At 38.6% G+C, this 16,119-nt stretch overlaps 1 protein-coding gene and 1 pseudogene across 1 annotated transcript; both read right to left on the minus strand.

The window, feature by feature from the left end:
• Positions 1-4,511: 4,511 nt before the first annotated feature.
• Positions 4,512-5,460, minus strand: LOC113915182 (annotated as a pseudogene).
• A 6,203-nt stretch (positions 5,461-11,663) lies between these two features.
• On the minus strand, positions 11,664-12,621 carry LOC113915019 (olfactory receptor 52B2). The gene is given in 3 exon segments (XM_027580692.2): positions 11,664-11,968; positions 11,971-12,348; positions 12,351-12,621. Coding segments are annotated over 3 exon segments (954 nt in total).
• Between the last annotated feature and the right edge of the window lie 3,498 nt (positions 12,622-16,119).

Consider the following 16,119-nt stretch of genomic DNA (forward strand, 5'->3'; position numbering starts at 1 on the left):
ACTTATATACTGAAGTCTCTAAAAATCAAAAGATATAGATCCTTTGCCTTTCTGCCTCTGATCTGCCACATAACTGTAGTTGACAGTTAGCTTTCAGTAACGGCTTTTCTGAAAAATGTCCTCCCTACTCATATGGTTGACAAGGAGGCACCACTCCTTCCTCACAACATTTTGGACTAGGAGTAGGCCTCTGACTTCAACTGTGCCAAAGAGATCATTCTCCAAAAATTTTAGGCAGTCACTCTCCAGTAGACAAAATTTTTAAATGTAACACACAGAAACTGTACTTCCAGGCTATTGAGAAACCAACCTATAGTATGATACATAACTACTACACTGAGAAAATAGAGATGATAGTTGAACAGGGCTAGTTCCAGTCCTTGCTATGGTTTAACATCCTTGACCTTCCTACAGTCTAGTTTTTAAATCTTTCCTTCAAGCTCATAGGTTCCAATTTTGCTTACAACCTGTGTTCTATTTTGGTCAACTGCAACCCAAAAGACAGAACAGTGTCCTTTGTGACTTATGTAACTTCCCTATTTTTTTCTCATTTGTACATTGGGAATTGTCCCTGTTTCCCTATGTAACTAGGATACTGATAAAATTAAAAGATAATAGAAGACAATGTGCCTGGAATGTACAATCCACATAGAGGTATTCAAAGTTATTTTGCAATAAAACATAAAACCTGGACAAGTGATTCCACATACTCTTTGGGTAGAGATTAGATGATTGTTTTCTGTTTTTACCTCTCTAATGAAACTGTAAACAAAACAGTATATCTAGCACAGGATTCTGCACTCCACAGCTACCTAACAAAATCTGTGTGTCATAGGACAGTAGTAAATGTAATCTTTTCCAGTGTATCAAAAAAAATTTGTTCTGGACCATTCACTGAGGGGAGCCTTCAGGAAGTTTATGGATGAATTCACACTTGGGCATCAGCTCCTTAGAGGACAGATTCTGGATGGATGTGGAGCAATGGTGGGAACCATGAGGTGATCAGCCAGAGTGGTTCAATGCAGGGCAGGACATGGAGGCTGAAAACCCACAGCAGAGCCACAAGTAATCAGTCCTTAAGCTGAGATGGGTAAATATGAGAGGCAGCTGTAAGAAGAGAAGCTGCATCCTTTTTCAGCAGGTCAGGGTGATGCTTCAGCCGAAGATCAGCAATTTCAGACTCCAGAGTGTAGGAAGAGGAGAGAGGCAGTCATGGAAGAAGCCTTGAGATTAACCCAATCTTTCCTGTCTCCACCTGGCAGGAGCATAAGAATAATAGTGATGCCCTATACAGAGTATCTGGCAGCTTAAAAATTGTCACAAACACAATCTCATTTAATCTTCATAAAATTTTTAGTTAGATACGCTTCTTGACATTCAAAAATTCCAAGAATCAGACTAATTCAGTGACTGTATTAATAATATTTCAAATTTTCACATATTTAACACAATAAAACATTATTTGCTATTCATACAGAAAAGAAAAAAATGATGATATTGCAGGTTGAATAAGACTACTTACTAATGGCTCTCCTCCAAGCATTATTTTCCCCAGCTTTATTCAGATATAATTGACATATAACACTGTGGAAGTTTGAGGTGTACAATGTGTTGATTTGATATACTTATATATTACAGAATGACTGCCACCATAGTGTTAGCTAACACCTCCATCACATCACATAATTATCATTTCTTTTTAGTGGTGAGAACATTAAAGATCTACTCTATTAGCAACTTTCAAGTATATAATACATTATGAACTGTAATTGCCATGTTGTGCATTAGATCCCCAGAACTTACTTTCTTATAACTAGAAGTTTGTACCCTTTGACCAACATCTCCCCACTAACCAACCCCCATGCCTGGTAACCACTATTGTACTGTTTATATGAGTTTGGCTTTTTTAGATTCCACATATAAATGATGTCATACAGTATTTGTCTTTCTCTGTCTGATTTGTTTCAGTGATGCTGTACCCTTCTGCCTGCCTTTTTCATTTATGAGGGCCCTTGTGATGACATTGCCCCACACACATAATTCAGAAAGTGCTGATTAGCAACCTTAATCCCTCTTTGCCATTTTCATATCCTAATATAATTGCTTCTAAACAGTAAGAAATGGCTTTTTAAAGCTTCAAGCAAAATTTCTCAGTAAATTAAATTGCCTAAAAATAGAGATCATCTTATGAGTGTGTTCTCCAATAAACATCTCAGATGAATAAAGCAGCTGAGCAAAGGTTAAATTAAAGGTGGCACCTTCCAACAAAGTCATCAGAATCCCAAATTAGCCTCCATTTTGTTTAGAGACATACATGGAAGTGATAAAGGGAAAGATAGAGAAAATTGGAGAATTATGTGTTTATAAGATTTGGGGTGTGTTTAGTGGCACATAAGTGAAACCAAATAGATAAGAAACATACTAGGTTTTTAATCAACATATATTGCCAAAAAACCAAGAGCTCAGCTGAAAAATCCCTTGACTATTTAGGAGTTAACCTAACTCTTGGGACCCAACTTTTCAGCACCAGAAAATGGACTTAGAAAACTCTGTTGTCCCCAAGAAGGACATATTCCCCAATTTCCATTTTAGATATGACCTAAGAAGATAATAGAAAAGAAAGAAGCTTCCAGAGAGATGCTTCCATGGATCACAGTGAAGAATGGACACAAGAGTTTCTGTTAGAGAGAGTCTATCAAAAAACTTCTCCCACCCACCAATCCCCCCCAAAAAAGAGAAACTTCTCCCAAACCCAGGGCATAGAGCCTTCCAAGTGTCTGCCCGAAGGTGACTTCAAAATTGCTATGAATTACTGACCATTGTGTGCCTCATATTCATCATCTTTCCAAATGGGAGAAGTTATTATTCTTAAATGTCCCTGTTACACTATCATATATTTAATAAGGGGGTGAGGAGTAAGCAGGTAAATTTCCTTTGAAATCATAGGTCTCTAGGCCAAGAAGAGCTCCAAACAAATCTGATGAAATTCTTGTGTATCACCTGAAGATCCTACACTTGGAGCTGGGTGAAGTGCCTAGATAAGACTTTGGGGTTTCTCCAGTGGAGGTGATTTGAATGTGTTCTAACATGGGAAGAAGAGAACACAGAAATATTAAGTGATCCAAGGCACAGATGGATCAAGGGTACAGACAATGAGCATTCACTGCAAACCCATGAGCTCCCCTACATTTCTCACCTTCCCTTGCAGTTGAGCTGTGGCCTTGTTAAAACAACATACTCACCAAGGAAAATGTGAGCAAAAATGACAAATCACTTCAAGACCAAGGCAAGTAGTAACTGGAGTGTCTCACCTTTCCCTCTCTTTCCCTTCTTTTGCAACTTAGAGAAATGTATGGTGATATGACAACACTTCACAAGACAGAGGGATCCAGGATTCCTGGCTACCTGATGGAGAATAGATTCTGTTGATACACACTATACTTTAAATAAGAGAGGAATGAACTTTGTCTTGTTAATTAACTGAAATAAAGCATAGCTTAAACTATCCTAATACAGACATGTTTATTTTGAGATGTCTACAAGACATATAACTGGAGATGTCAAGAAACAGTTGAATATATGAATGTGGATTTCAAAGAAAAAGTCAAGGCTGGAGATATCAACTTGGAAATCATTCCAAATGGAATGGAATAGAATTTAAAGCCATAGAACTGTCTCTAATTCAGGGGGAATGTAGGGATATAGAAGACATAGAATCATAGAGTATTAGCTTACTTCCTCTTTTTAACATCTGAATATTTGTCTGCTGTATCATATTCTTCTATTATCAATGTGGATCCCCATAACTTGCTCTTCGTTCATGTGTCCAACTCAGACAACTAACACTTTAAGGGCAATACCTGTGTCTATGTCACTCAACCCATTTCCTGCATGAGTTAAGAAATTTCTTTAATATAATAATGGTAATAGTTCTTTACATATAAAATGTAATCAATACCAACCTTAGTCTTTTTCAACAGTTTAATTTTTTAAAGCATTCTTGTATGTCTATTACCTAAATTGATTCATACAGCAAACTCGTGGTTATGATGGCAATAATTTGGAGATGATGATGGCTATAATAGTCTTGGAAGGTAAGCAGAAGGCAGAGCAGCCTCTGGAAATATTGGAAATCTCACATACATCAAATCTAAACCATCTTCCTCAGGTAACAAACTTCAAGTTAGATTTATAGCTAACATTGAGAGCCCACTAAGAGCTGAGCAATGTACCAAGTAGTTTATAAATTTTAATACTTACAAAACTCTTACAGCATAGGCACAATTGGTTATATTTTATATGTTAGGACTAAATTTCCAAAAGGTAGGAACCTAGTCATGGTCAAAAATCAGGAAGTAAATGAGCTAGGATTTGAATCTAGATACATTTTATTCCAAAGCCTATGTATTTTCTGCTTCAGTACACTAAAGTGCCTAAACTTGAGAACTTGGTTGTTAAGTTCTTTTTTCTCCTGCTGATAAGAGAAAACTGTGAAAGAAACACAAACTTTCTCAAGACTTCCCCAAAACAGATAACATGTGAGCCATACTATCCCTGATTTGCTTCGTTTTTGCTCTATAGATGATGGAATTAAGCATGGGGGGGAATTAACACATAGAGATTTGCCAGAAGGATGTGGACATGGTGGGGGATATTCTTGCCAAATCAGTGGGTCAAGAAATTAAAAAAGGATGGGATGAAAAAGAAGAGAATGACTCCATTGTGGGAACCACACGTACTGAGAGCCTTGTGCCAGGTATCCTGGGAAGGAAGTCTAAACACAGCTTGGAGAATCAAAGTGTAGGAAATACCAATGAGTGCAATGTCTACCAAAACTGATGCCACTGGCACTGAGAAGCCATACCGGATATTGACAGGGATGTCAGCACAGGCCAATCTGGTCACCCCAATGTGCTCACAATATGAGTGGGGGATGATATTAGTTCGACAGTATGGCAACCTCTTCAGCAGGAATATGATAGGGAAAATAGTCCCAATGCTTCATCCCCAGATTGCCAGAGTCATTTTTCCAATTGCCATAGGAGTTAAGATGGCTGTGTATCTCAAGGGAGTACAAATGTCCACATAGCGGTCAAATGCCATGGCCAACAGGATACCCGACCCAGCCACAAAGGTAACATGGATGAAAAACATCTGAGTGATGCAGGCATCAAAGGCAATCTCCCCAGCATGAAACCAAAAAATAGCCAGGGCCTTGGGAAGAGTGGTGGTGGACAGCAGGATGTCAGTGACAGCCAACATGGATAGGAAGACATACATGGGTTGAGGGAGGGTGTGTGCACTGAAGACAAGGATGAGCATTCCATTTCCCAATACTGCAGTGATGTACATGAGGCAGAAGGGGAGAGAAAGCCAGGTGTGATAGTTCTTCAGTCCTGGGATGCCAAGTAGGATGAACACAGCGGGGTGGAAAGTGGAGAAGTTAGCACCGAACATGCCTGATTTGGGAGTCTCTCTATGAAGACTACAGAAAGAGAGAGTCAGTGGGCAGAACCAACAATAAGTTTCACTAACAGTTGAACATTAGATAATTAAATCAATCACTAATGCCTTGACTTAGAGTATATAATATTATGCTTTTATTTCCTACGTTATCATTACAAACACAAATATAAATAAAGGTTCCTGGTCACATCTCAGCAATGTCTAGAAGCCATATATACCTCCCCATTCTCACATGTTCCTACTCTGGCTTTAAGCATCCTTCACTTGTTTTGGTGCAATGGCATCTTAACTAACTGGGCTCCCTATCTCCCAGCTTCCCATCCTCAACCCCTCCATATCCATCAGCTATTTGTAGCCTGGCTGGTATTCACAAAACAAACAAAAATCTTTATTGGATTTTCATCTACAAGCTTTATATAATGATTTTTTCATTACAAGATAAAGCTCAAACTTCTCAAGCATGCAAAGCTTTCCACAATCCCACTATGACTCTCTTCTCTAGCTTTAGTCCCCTTTAGGCACTCTGACATTAAATTACATGGACATTAAATAGACCACGATTTATTCTCCACACAAAACCTGAGTTTTCCAACCTTCATGACTTTTCTCAAGCTTTTCTCTTAATCTGGAACATACTTTTTTACCTTTGATGTTTGTTAAGCCTACTGAGCTTCCAAGTCACCGCTTAAATATTTATTATCTGAGAAGTGTTCTCCAGGTTCAAATTCTGGGCTTCCAATTTTCTGATTATTTTCAAAAGGTAAGTTTTTCACATTTCAGAAATTTAGCCTAATGTGAAAATGAGCTATTCATATTTATCTTGCAAGGATTAAATCGAATGCTTTCTTTAAACTGCCTAATATAATGCCTAGCATAAAAATACTAAACAAATGCCAGTTATTATTACTCGCAGATCAGTACAACATAGAGAGCCCAGAAACTAATATATTTGAAACTTTAAATGTAATAAAATATCATTTCAAATTAGTAGGGAAAGGAAGGCCTAGTCAATTAATGGCATTGGGATATTGGACAATGATATTTTTGTAAAAGAATAAAATCAGTTCCCACCTCACTCACTAAATAGAAATTGTAGATAAATAAAAGATGTATATTTTAAAAATAAAACTAAAAATATTAAATATTAAAGTGAAGATCTTAGGAGAAAACAGGAAAATATTTTTAAGTTTGGAAAGATCTTTCTGAGTAAGTTAAGAAAATGGTATTTCATGGACAGTAATAATTGAATGATGTAATTATGCAAAAATGTAGACAAGAATAAATTCTAGGAAAATAAATAAAAATTCTAGGAGAAAAAATTATAAAACATATAACAGACAAAAGGCTAATATCCTTAAATATTAAAAGTTAGTAGAAAAGAGGGCACATATTGAATGGAGCACTGGGTGTTATATGCAAACAATGAGTCATGGAACACTACATCAAAAACTAATGATGTAATGTATGGTGATTAACATAACATAATAAAATTTTTAAAAGTTAGTAGAAATGAATGAGGAAAAAACAAAAAATATGCAAAGAATCAAAATAGGCAATTCATACCACAAGAAGAATAAATAGCCAATATACACATGCATAGGTGCTCAAAACTTAAAGAAATGAAAATCTGTCATATTGAAATATCATAGTTTTCCTAACAAATTGGAAAACGTAAGAAAAAAATTAGCCTCCAGTGCTGGTGACACAGCATGAGAACATATACATATTTCTATAAGGATATTCATTGCTATACTATTGCTATAATAAAAGAAATTACGGCGACTTCCATATCCATCAATAGGGCAAAAAAATAAATTATGGCATATACAGTACAATAGAATGTTTTGTTTCCATTTTTAAGAAAAAAGTATCAGTCATGGCATATAGTTAAGTGTAAAAGCAAATTAAAAAATAAAATAATTCTTTTCTTCTCTTTTGTATCAGTTACAACACTTTACATTATAAGTAACAGAAAATCCCACCTCACTTTGGCTTGAATACATAGGGAGATGTCTTTGTCCTGAAACTGAAAGCTATGTTTCAACTATCAGGATTATGGAAAGATTCAAGCAGGGGCCGCATTTCTTTGTGACTCTGGTCTGCCCTCCAGGTGTTGAGTCTCCTAAGGCCAGGACTAAGGTGAAATGAGTAAGAACTTACCTCACTACAAAATGTCAAAATATCCATGATGAACAAGATATCAAAATTTTAAATAAAGATAGGATTGACCATGCTGTACTGAGCCATATTGGAGCCCAAGGCAAAAGGGAAAATGGGAGCACCTATATATATGTTTTTATGTGCTTTTAATGGCTAATTTTTTCCCTAATTCTATTTCGAAAGCATTATTTATGAGTTTCTCCCATTAAAACCAGTAGAATTATAATAAATTCTAATTTTACATAAATAGTATATGTAAACTTAATGTTGTGGGTTTTAATATACTTACTTTTCAGTGTTCTTTTTTTTTTACTTTTTTAAAAAAATTTATTTATTTATTTGAGAGAGAGGGTGTGTGCGTGCTCATGAGTGCAGGGAAGGGTAGCGAAAGAGAATGTTCAAGCAAACTCTGCTGAGTGCGGAGCCCAACATGGGGCTTGATCGTAAGACCTGGGCCAAAACCTAGAGTCAGACGCTTAACCGACTGTACCATCCAGGCGCCCCCTGTGTTCAATATTTTTTAAACCACTTTAATTCTGGAAAAATATTAGTCATACTCCCAGCCCTGCATAGTAAAAAAATGTCTGCAGCAGCTCAAGATGTCAAGATGTACACACTGGATAGTATGTACTTATACTACACTATCCAGAGGATCTCATCTGAATCAATAGTTTATTAAGTTTATTCCAAGAAAACCTAAAATTCCTAGGAACAAAATATTTATCCCCTTCCCAGAAACTTACCCCAGTTCAAGAGAAAGTTCTTCCTCAACATGTGAAAGAAGCTGACAGATGCAGACTCAGGAGGGAAATAGGGCAGTATTTGAACCTCATCCACAGGAATCCCTTGGGCAAGGAGAGAGCTTCTACACCACTAGGTCTTTAGGGAGCATCTGGTTTAATTAGAAAGAGGCAGACCCCAGCAGGACCAATCTCCAGAGATCACTCACTCAGGAACCAGAGAAGGTGGGCAATCTAAATATGCCCTACCTACAAAAGTCTGAACATACTGTATCTATTAAAGACTCCATGTCTCTGGCTAAGATATGGACAAAGCAGATTTGAGTTGCTGCTAGTCAATACATAGAACACTGAAACCCTGCCTATACCTGCTAGACCTCGATGTACATAGAAACCTGTGGAGATGTAGAAGAAATAGATCAGAAGGAACTAAGTGGTGTGTATGTGTATGTCCAAATGATTTTCAGTCATAAAATTGGATAATATTTAACAGTGAAGGGTCCAGAGTCAACCACTTCACCAACATTTCAAATTAATCAATCCATAAATATACATAGTGAATCCTATGCTAGATGTTGGAACTATAACGATGAGTAAGATATATTCTCTGCTCTCACAGAACCCAAGCTCTGATGGTTTCATGGAGTAATTAACATTCAGTTGAAAGATAAATGTCATTGCTGTGGAGAGCCAGAGGACAAAGTAATCACCTCTGACTTGGGGGATTGGGAAGACTTCAAAAAGGAATTGACGTCAATACTCTACCATTTGCCAGCTGAGTGGCCTTCATTATTCATCCTCTCTGAAACTTGGGTGCTCCTGTGTATAAAACAGATAGCAAAGGTACTATCTCATAAGGCTGTGTAAGGATTAAATAAGTTAATGCAGCAGAGCACTTAACATGGTTGCCAGCATAGATTAATCCCTTAATAAACATTAGCTATTGTTTTAAGTTATAATTATTAATACTACTATATAGTAATAGATTGCTATATGGTGGTGTGTTTTGAGATAGAAATGGAAAAGTAAGTTGGGACTACATTATTAAGTTAATGCTTGGCTTAGAAATTACCCTGTAGTCCTATGATTTCTGAACAGTGGCTAATGGAACACTAGGTTATTTTAGAAATGTACATTGATGTGTTATCAAAAAAATGATACAAATATCTATGGTCACATTACTGTGGGATATGCTGCAAACTCTAGCCTTCCCTTGGACAGCCATGTGCACAACCCACAGAGTGTCAGCATTTTTCACTTATTTGACCATGGAACTTTTTTATAAAACATTTATTATGATATCTGCTATTTCTGCAGAATATTCTATGGAAAGCACTTCTATAAGTAATGAAGATTACTTGAAAGTATTTGACAGAAACTCTGCCTTTTAGAATGTTTAACTTTGAGTTAATTTATAGTTTAGGTTACAGTGTAAAAGACTGAAAGCAATGAAATCAATTAAGAAGCTAATGCATTATCTGAGGTGAAAGATGATAACAGACATAAGTAATTAGTAGAGCAACATTAAAAAGAAAATTAACAATACCAAGAACTTAGCATTAATGAAATATTTCCCAGATACTATGAGCCAAGGATTGTATTAGGTACTATACATATGGCTTATTTCATTTCATCTTCTCAAATAGTATATATATGGTTTATTTCATGTAATCTTCTCAACAACCCTATGAGGTATTATTGCTATCCCCATTTTACAGATGAAAAAAAATGAGAACTAAAAATATTAAATATGTTTCACACATTCACACAGCTAGAAAGTAATAGGGATAGGGCCTTAATCCTGACAGGACTGCAAATATTATCCACATAATTATTTAGTGGTACAATCAATATTGGTAATAATCATTAACTTCTTGAGGAACAGGACAGAGAGGAAGAAATTGAGAAACTCCCCAGGGTTTCCAGCTCAGTGAAGTTGATGGGATCATCATAATCTTGTTCCTAAGAAAAGGAATGGAACAGTGAAAAAAGCTAGCCTGAATGGGAGCTCTCTCTCTTGGAGAAGAAATCCAGTTGATAAGTATATTTATGCATCTAAAACTCAAAAACAGAGTTCTAGGATGGAGAGAGGGACGTTGGACTCATTTGTGTCAATGGTGGTTGAAGAAATGAGTGTATATGATCTCTTTTGAAAAAGTATGAAAAAAATGAGGGGCAAGACTTTAAACTCCAAGAGACTACTCCAAAGTTGCTAACCTGGCCAGGAACAATGTGCTATAATTCCTAACACTGAGAAGGGTCAGAGGCCAGGTTAGAAGAGAAAATCAAGAGTGCCCTGTTTCTTCCTACTCTAGTCTATTCCTTGGTCCCTGTGTTACAGCAAAGGTGTAAGAAGTAAGAAGCTCTGCAATCTACAGCTTATTTACCTCCCTGATGCCAAACTGTCTTTGTGAGGAGCTGGTTTACTCATCACTGGTTTGTGGATTAATTTAGCTGACCATTTGAGTGCATAATAGAAATGCATGTTCTAACATCAGGAGGTGATTGTGCTCTCATTCAGTTTTCGAACACTTATTATGTGCCAGGCATTTTATAATGCACTGGAGTACAAATATGAATGACACACACTCTTCTGATTTCAAGGAGTTTACAGTCAATTAGGGGTCAAATAAATAAACAACCCATTACAATTCACTACATACATTTTGAGATTTATACAAGATGCAATCAATATACAAATATAGGAGCCTTGTATTGCTTGGAAAAGTCAGGAAAGAGTTTTCAGGGAAGGTAGTTCTTTATCTGAAATTTGAAGAATGAACAGTTTTCCAGATGGCTGAAGGTAATGCATGACTTTTTCAAAAACATTTGCCATTGTAAAAGTGAGGAGAGAGCTACTTGAGTCTGCACAAAGGATCAAAGCACATTTAGAGATTAAAAAAAAAACCTGGAACCCCTTCAGATGTTAAATATAAAATTATTTTCATCCATGTGCTTATAACCCACTTCATGTTATGTTCAGTTCTCTGTGTTTCTGGAGCACGTCTGGTCTACTGAAGATACCGAATGTTCACATCACAGGCATGTAACAGTTATTATCTCTGAGTTTTGGGGAAAGGATATGAGAAGAGAAGAAGATAAAGCTAACAAAGAAACAGGAGAAGGAGGCAAAGATGAAAAGCTGGAAGAGGAAAAAAGAAAAGTTGGAGGGGATGACGACAACAGAGAAGGAAGAGAAAGAGGAAGAGAAGTAAAAGCCCTCTCAGTCCAGAAAATCTCTGTATTTCACGCCTAGTTTCCTTGATAAAGCTTGGAGTGCAAATTCATGGGGAGCCATTAGCCCAGAGGGGAAGCACAGCACCAAGTCTTGATGTCAAAGAACCTGTGGGCTACACCCTCCTGGATCTGCTTAGCCTTCACACTATAGACAATGGGGTTGAGTATTGGTGGCACCACCACATAAAGATTGGCCAGCAGGATATGGACATGTCGAGGAATGTTACGTCCAAAGTGGTGGGTCAATAATGTAAAGAAGGATGGAACACAAAACATGAGGATGACACAGAGGTGGGAGCCACAAGTGCTGAGAGCCTTGCGCCAGGCATCTTGGGAGGGCAAACGAAACACTGCTCGGAGGATCAGTAAGACACAGCAATGAGGATCACGTCCAAGATGACCATGACAATGGGCACTGAGAAACCATACCAGATGTTAATGGTGATGTCAGCACAAGCCAAGCGGGCCACTCCAATATGATCACAGTAGGAATGGGGGACGATGTTGGTCCGGCAGAAGGGCAGCCGCTTCAATAAGATCACTGGGAAGATGATGCAGAAGCTTCGGGTGACAATGGCCAGAGCAATTCTTCCCACAACACACCATGTTAGCACTGTTGTATAATGCAAGGGGGCACAGATGGCCACAAAGCGGTCAAAGGCCATGGCTAATAGGATGGCTGACTCCCCCACAAACATCACATGGACAAAGAAAATTTGGGTGACACAGGCATCAAAGGCAATATGGCATGGAGCCAAAAGATGGCTAGAGCTTTGGGTACAGTAGTGGTAGACAGCAGGATGTCTGTGATGGCCAGCATAGAGAGGAAAAAGTACATGGGCTCATGAAGATTATGTTTTGTGATGATGACCACTATCAGGATGGTGTTCCCCAGGACAGCAATGATATACATGAGGCAGAGGGGTATTGATAGCCAAATGTGGTAAGCCTCCCACCCAGGGATGACCAGTAGAACAAAAACTACAGGATGGAAGATGGTAAGGTTGGTGTGAGTCATGATGCACTTTAGGGTCCTCTCTAGAATAACTCAGAAGCTGAAGAGTCTGTTGAAAGTGACAGGAACAGAAAGGACCCCTGAGTCTGTGCGGAGATCATAAAAGATAGCATCAGGTTCTGAACTGTGGGACTCTCCAGGCAAGTTCTCCCAGGGAATGCTCATTTGGGTGTAAGAATGACTTCTGACCCACGGTGCCTCATTAGCATGTAGAGCTTCTATGCCAATCGTGCTTCAAGAACTAACAGAGGCTTCCCCTGCCTCCAGTTACCCTATTCCCAAAGTCTGGCCCCACTACAGTTTCCTGACCTCATTCCACCATTTCCACGCAAGTGGCATTTGCACCCTCACCTGTTGTATATTTCTCCCTCCCCCCAAGATTTTGCTCCTTCTCTGTTTACTTAAATTTCCCTTCCCTTCCACTTCTACTTACACAAATTTTAACTTTAAATTACCTCCTTAAAATATACCAATTTGTAGTGGCCTATGTTCATAACAATGTGTCTCCTTCCTGAAGACCTATTAGATCAACTATGTTCTAACTTGATTATGTTTAATCATATTAAATTTATCTGGCTATTACTCTGAACATTTCACATGATACTAGCCTAATATCCTGGCACTTGTGGCTTCCTCTTCATGAAAATAGAGCACCAAGCAGATATCCAGAAGGAGCCTAAGGTACGTATTTCTCCCCTCTGGCCCAAATTCACATCTTCCCTAAAGGCAGCAAGGAATGGAGCAACCAATGAAATTGCGAGGGACCATATTCACTGCCTGCTCCTGTGACTTCTCATGTTCCTCCCCAACGGTTCCATAAATGTGTGTCTAGTCTAGATCTCCTTATCCTTACGAGTCCCCCCAGGAAAACTATTCTGAGTACAAGGAATCAATACACTTCCCTGTGGCTCCATTAATATAGCCCTTCTCCTGCCCCACTTGTTTCTTACCCTCAAAAAGATTCAGATCTCCCTTCCGCTAAGAAGGGTTAAACAAAGTCCTCTCTCCTTAGCTTTGCCCAATACTCGGGTAAGATTGGTTTCCTGCTGAATCTCTGGACCACCTGTTAGCTATTAGGACTAGAGAAAGGATGATTAAAACTCTGGAAGGGAACATGGAGAAAAGGGACCATAAGGAGAATAAGAATCAGGAGTATAAAGTTACCAAATAAATACTAGATGGATCTATTGATAATCAGAGGGGATCAAGGAGGAAAGCACCCAAAGGAATGAAAGCCACAATTTATGAGTCTATCCCCCCTGCCCCTATGCAGATGCACTTGCTCAGAGCATGATGGGCTGTGTGGAGGGAGCGATGGGACTACAGGTGGGTACAGAAAAGGGAATAGGGCCAAATTCAGAGAAGTATGGTCCCCAGGTGAGCTAATAATACAACATCTTCCAAGGCAGTATATTTTAAATATTCATTCAACTTCTATTTAGGGGAGAGGCTGAGCTTTGCTGGGACAAGCACAGAGAAAGGCCACTGGTAGCATTACTCTGCCTCTATTCTAAAGCACAGGCCCCAAATTTATATAAATAAAAACCCCACCAAAAAACAAATTCTTTTTCCTTAGAAGAAAATTTACAGAAAATTTTCCTCATCACTTCTCCCAACCCCATTGGTTATTAATGCATCCCTTCTCAATAAAAGATACTTGATATAAGTCCTCATTAAAACACCTCTGGCTCTCTGCTATAATTCTAATGATGTTTTAAAACCTCAACGGTGACACAGCAAAGGCAGGGCAGGGAGAAGGGCAGCGAGACCTGGATGATTGTAATTGAAGTTCCAGAAAGGAGGTTACTGTGCGTGAAGAAGGACTTTCATTTCATTCAATGGCTTCTGAGGGCCCCATCTCAGCCGCGCTGAGGGTTCTCAGCAGGAGAGTTCTAGGCTCATTTAGGAAGAGGGATGAGAAGAGAGGAAAGTCACAGGCACAAAGAGGCTCATCCAAAGTCTCACAGAAAGTACCTCCCAGAACCCTAAGAGAATATCTAGATGAGTGAGAAAAAAAGATTCAGAATGGTGGAGAAGGGGCAGGGAACCATACTAAGTGGGAAGGAACAGGTGTAGTTGGTGAGGACACCGAGTTCTAGGGCCAGACTTCCTGTGTTAATTTCCCAGTTCTTCCCTGACTAGCTGCATGATCTTGGGCAAGTTACTTTACTCCTGCTACACCTCCATCTTTTCATTTGTAACATGTGGGTAACAATGAATTGCATGAGATAATCAGGAGGATTAAATGAGTTAGTTCAGATAAACTACTCCAAAGACTAGGTTATTAGTCTTGTTATTATTATTTATAACTCTCTTTGGCTGTCATCCCATAGTTTTTTTCAATAGACAAAACACCTTAGTGAATATTCAGCAACACTAAAGTCTATTCTTCATCCAAATCTGACCAAAGGAAATTCTTTTCCCAGAAAAAAGAAGAGTGAAAGGGATGAGAAAAGTGCCTAAGGAGGGAAAAACAGCCTGAGAACAGATCTCTCCAAAGGACCTGGTGTCTCAGAACCAAGACCCGAGGGCTGGGTAGTGCACCAAGCAGGTCCACCACTGATAGACTTAGCTTGGGTCACAGCTAGCTGGCAGGATCCCCTTGAGTGCTTTGAAAAACACCCATCTGTCTCAGCAGAAACAGAGACTGTCTCCATCATTTATAGAATGCCGGGGGGCAGGGCGGATTGATGGGAGTCAGCTTCAGCTCTAGAACCAAGGAGAGCCAGGAGTGAGCATTCAGGGGGAAGATTCAATCCAGGCTAAGGAGAAATGGAGCCTTTTCTTTCCTGCCACCCCTGAGCAGACTTTACTGTCTCCTTTTCCCCCCAGTGTCTTCTTTTCTTCCTGCAAGTCCCAACCAACTCTATTTTTTGGTTATGCCCCTTCTCTCTTTAGGGGGTTAGGCAAAAAAGCCTTCTATGTCTTCTTGCAGTCTTAACATTGGAAGACTCTCCTGACATCAGAACAACATGTTAAAATGCACACTCACAAACCACATTAGGTACAATTGTTAGATAACTATAGAGGAGTTGAGTGCATTACTTTTTGGCCTAGTTGTATTATGCAGATATTTATTTATTTAAACAAGTAGTAATTTTATTTTGCCATTTTCTTTGTACATAGGTTTCAGATCTCAAGTGTTTTTTACCACTCAGTTTCTTTAAAAGGTACAGGATCTCCAACACTGAAGCCATGTCCCTAATGGATAAAACAGCCTGCCCCTCACCCCATGTTATAAGGGTGGCCTCTCTTTGCAGCACAATATATTGGAAAGATTAGTTATGAGATGTGTCACAAGGAATTATTTTCAATACATAAGGTACAAAAAGCTGTGAATGTTTATCTTTTTAATAAATCAGAGCAAATGCAGATTTATATCTCTAATAACCTCACTCTTGCTCACAGGCACTTAAAACCAGCATGTAAAATGTTTTCATAATCTAAAGCCAGTGTTATCTATACTGTGAAGGTACCGATATGCCCTTAATTCACTGACAT

The sequence above is a fragment of the Zalophus californianus genome, chromosome 11 (assembly GCF_009762305.2).
Source record: "Zalophus californianus isolate mZalCal1 chromosome 11, mZalCal1.pri.v2, whole genome shotgun sequence".
Lineage (NCBI taxonomy): Eukaryota > Metazoa > Chordata > Mammalia > Carnivora > Otariidae > Zalophus > Zalophus californianus.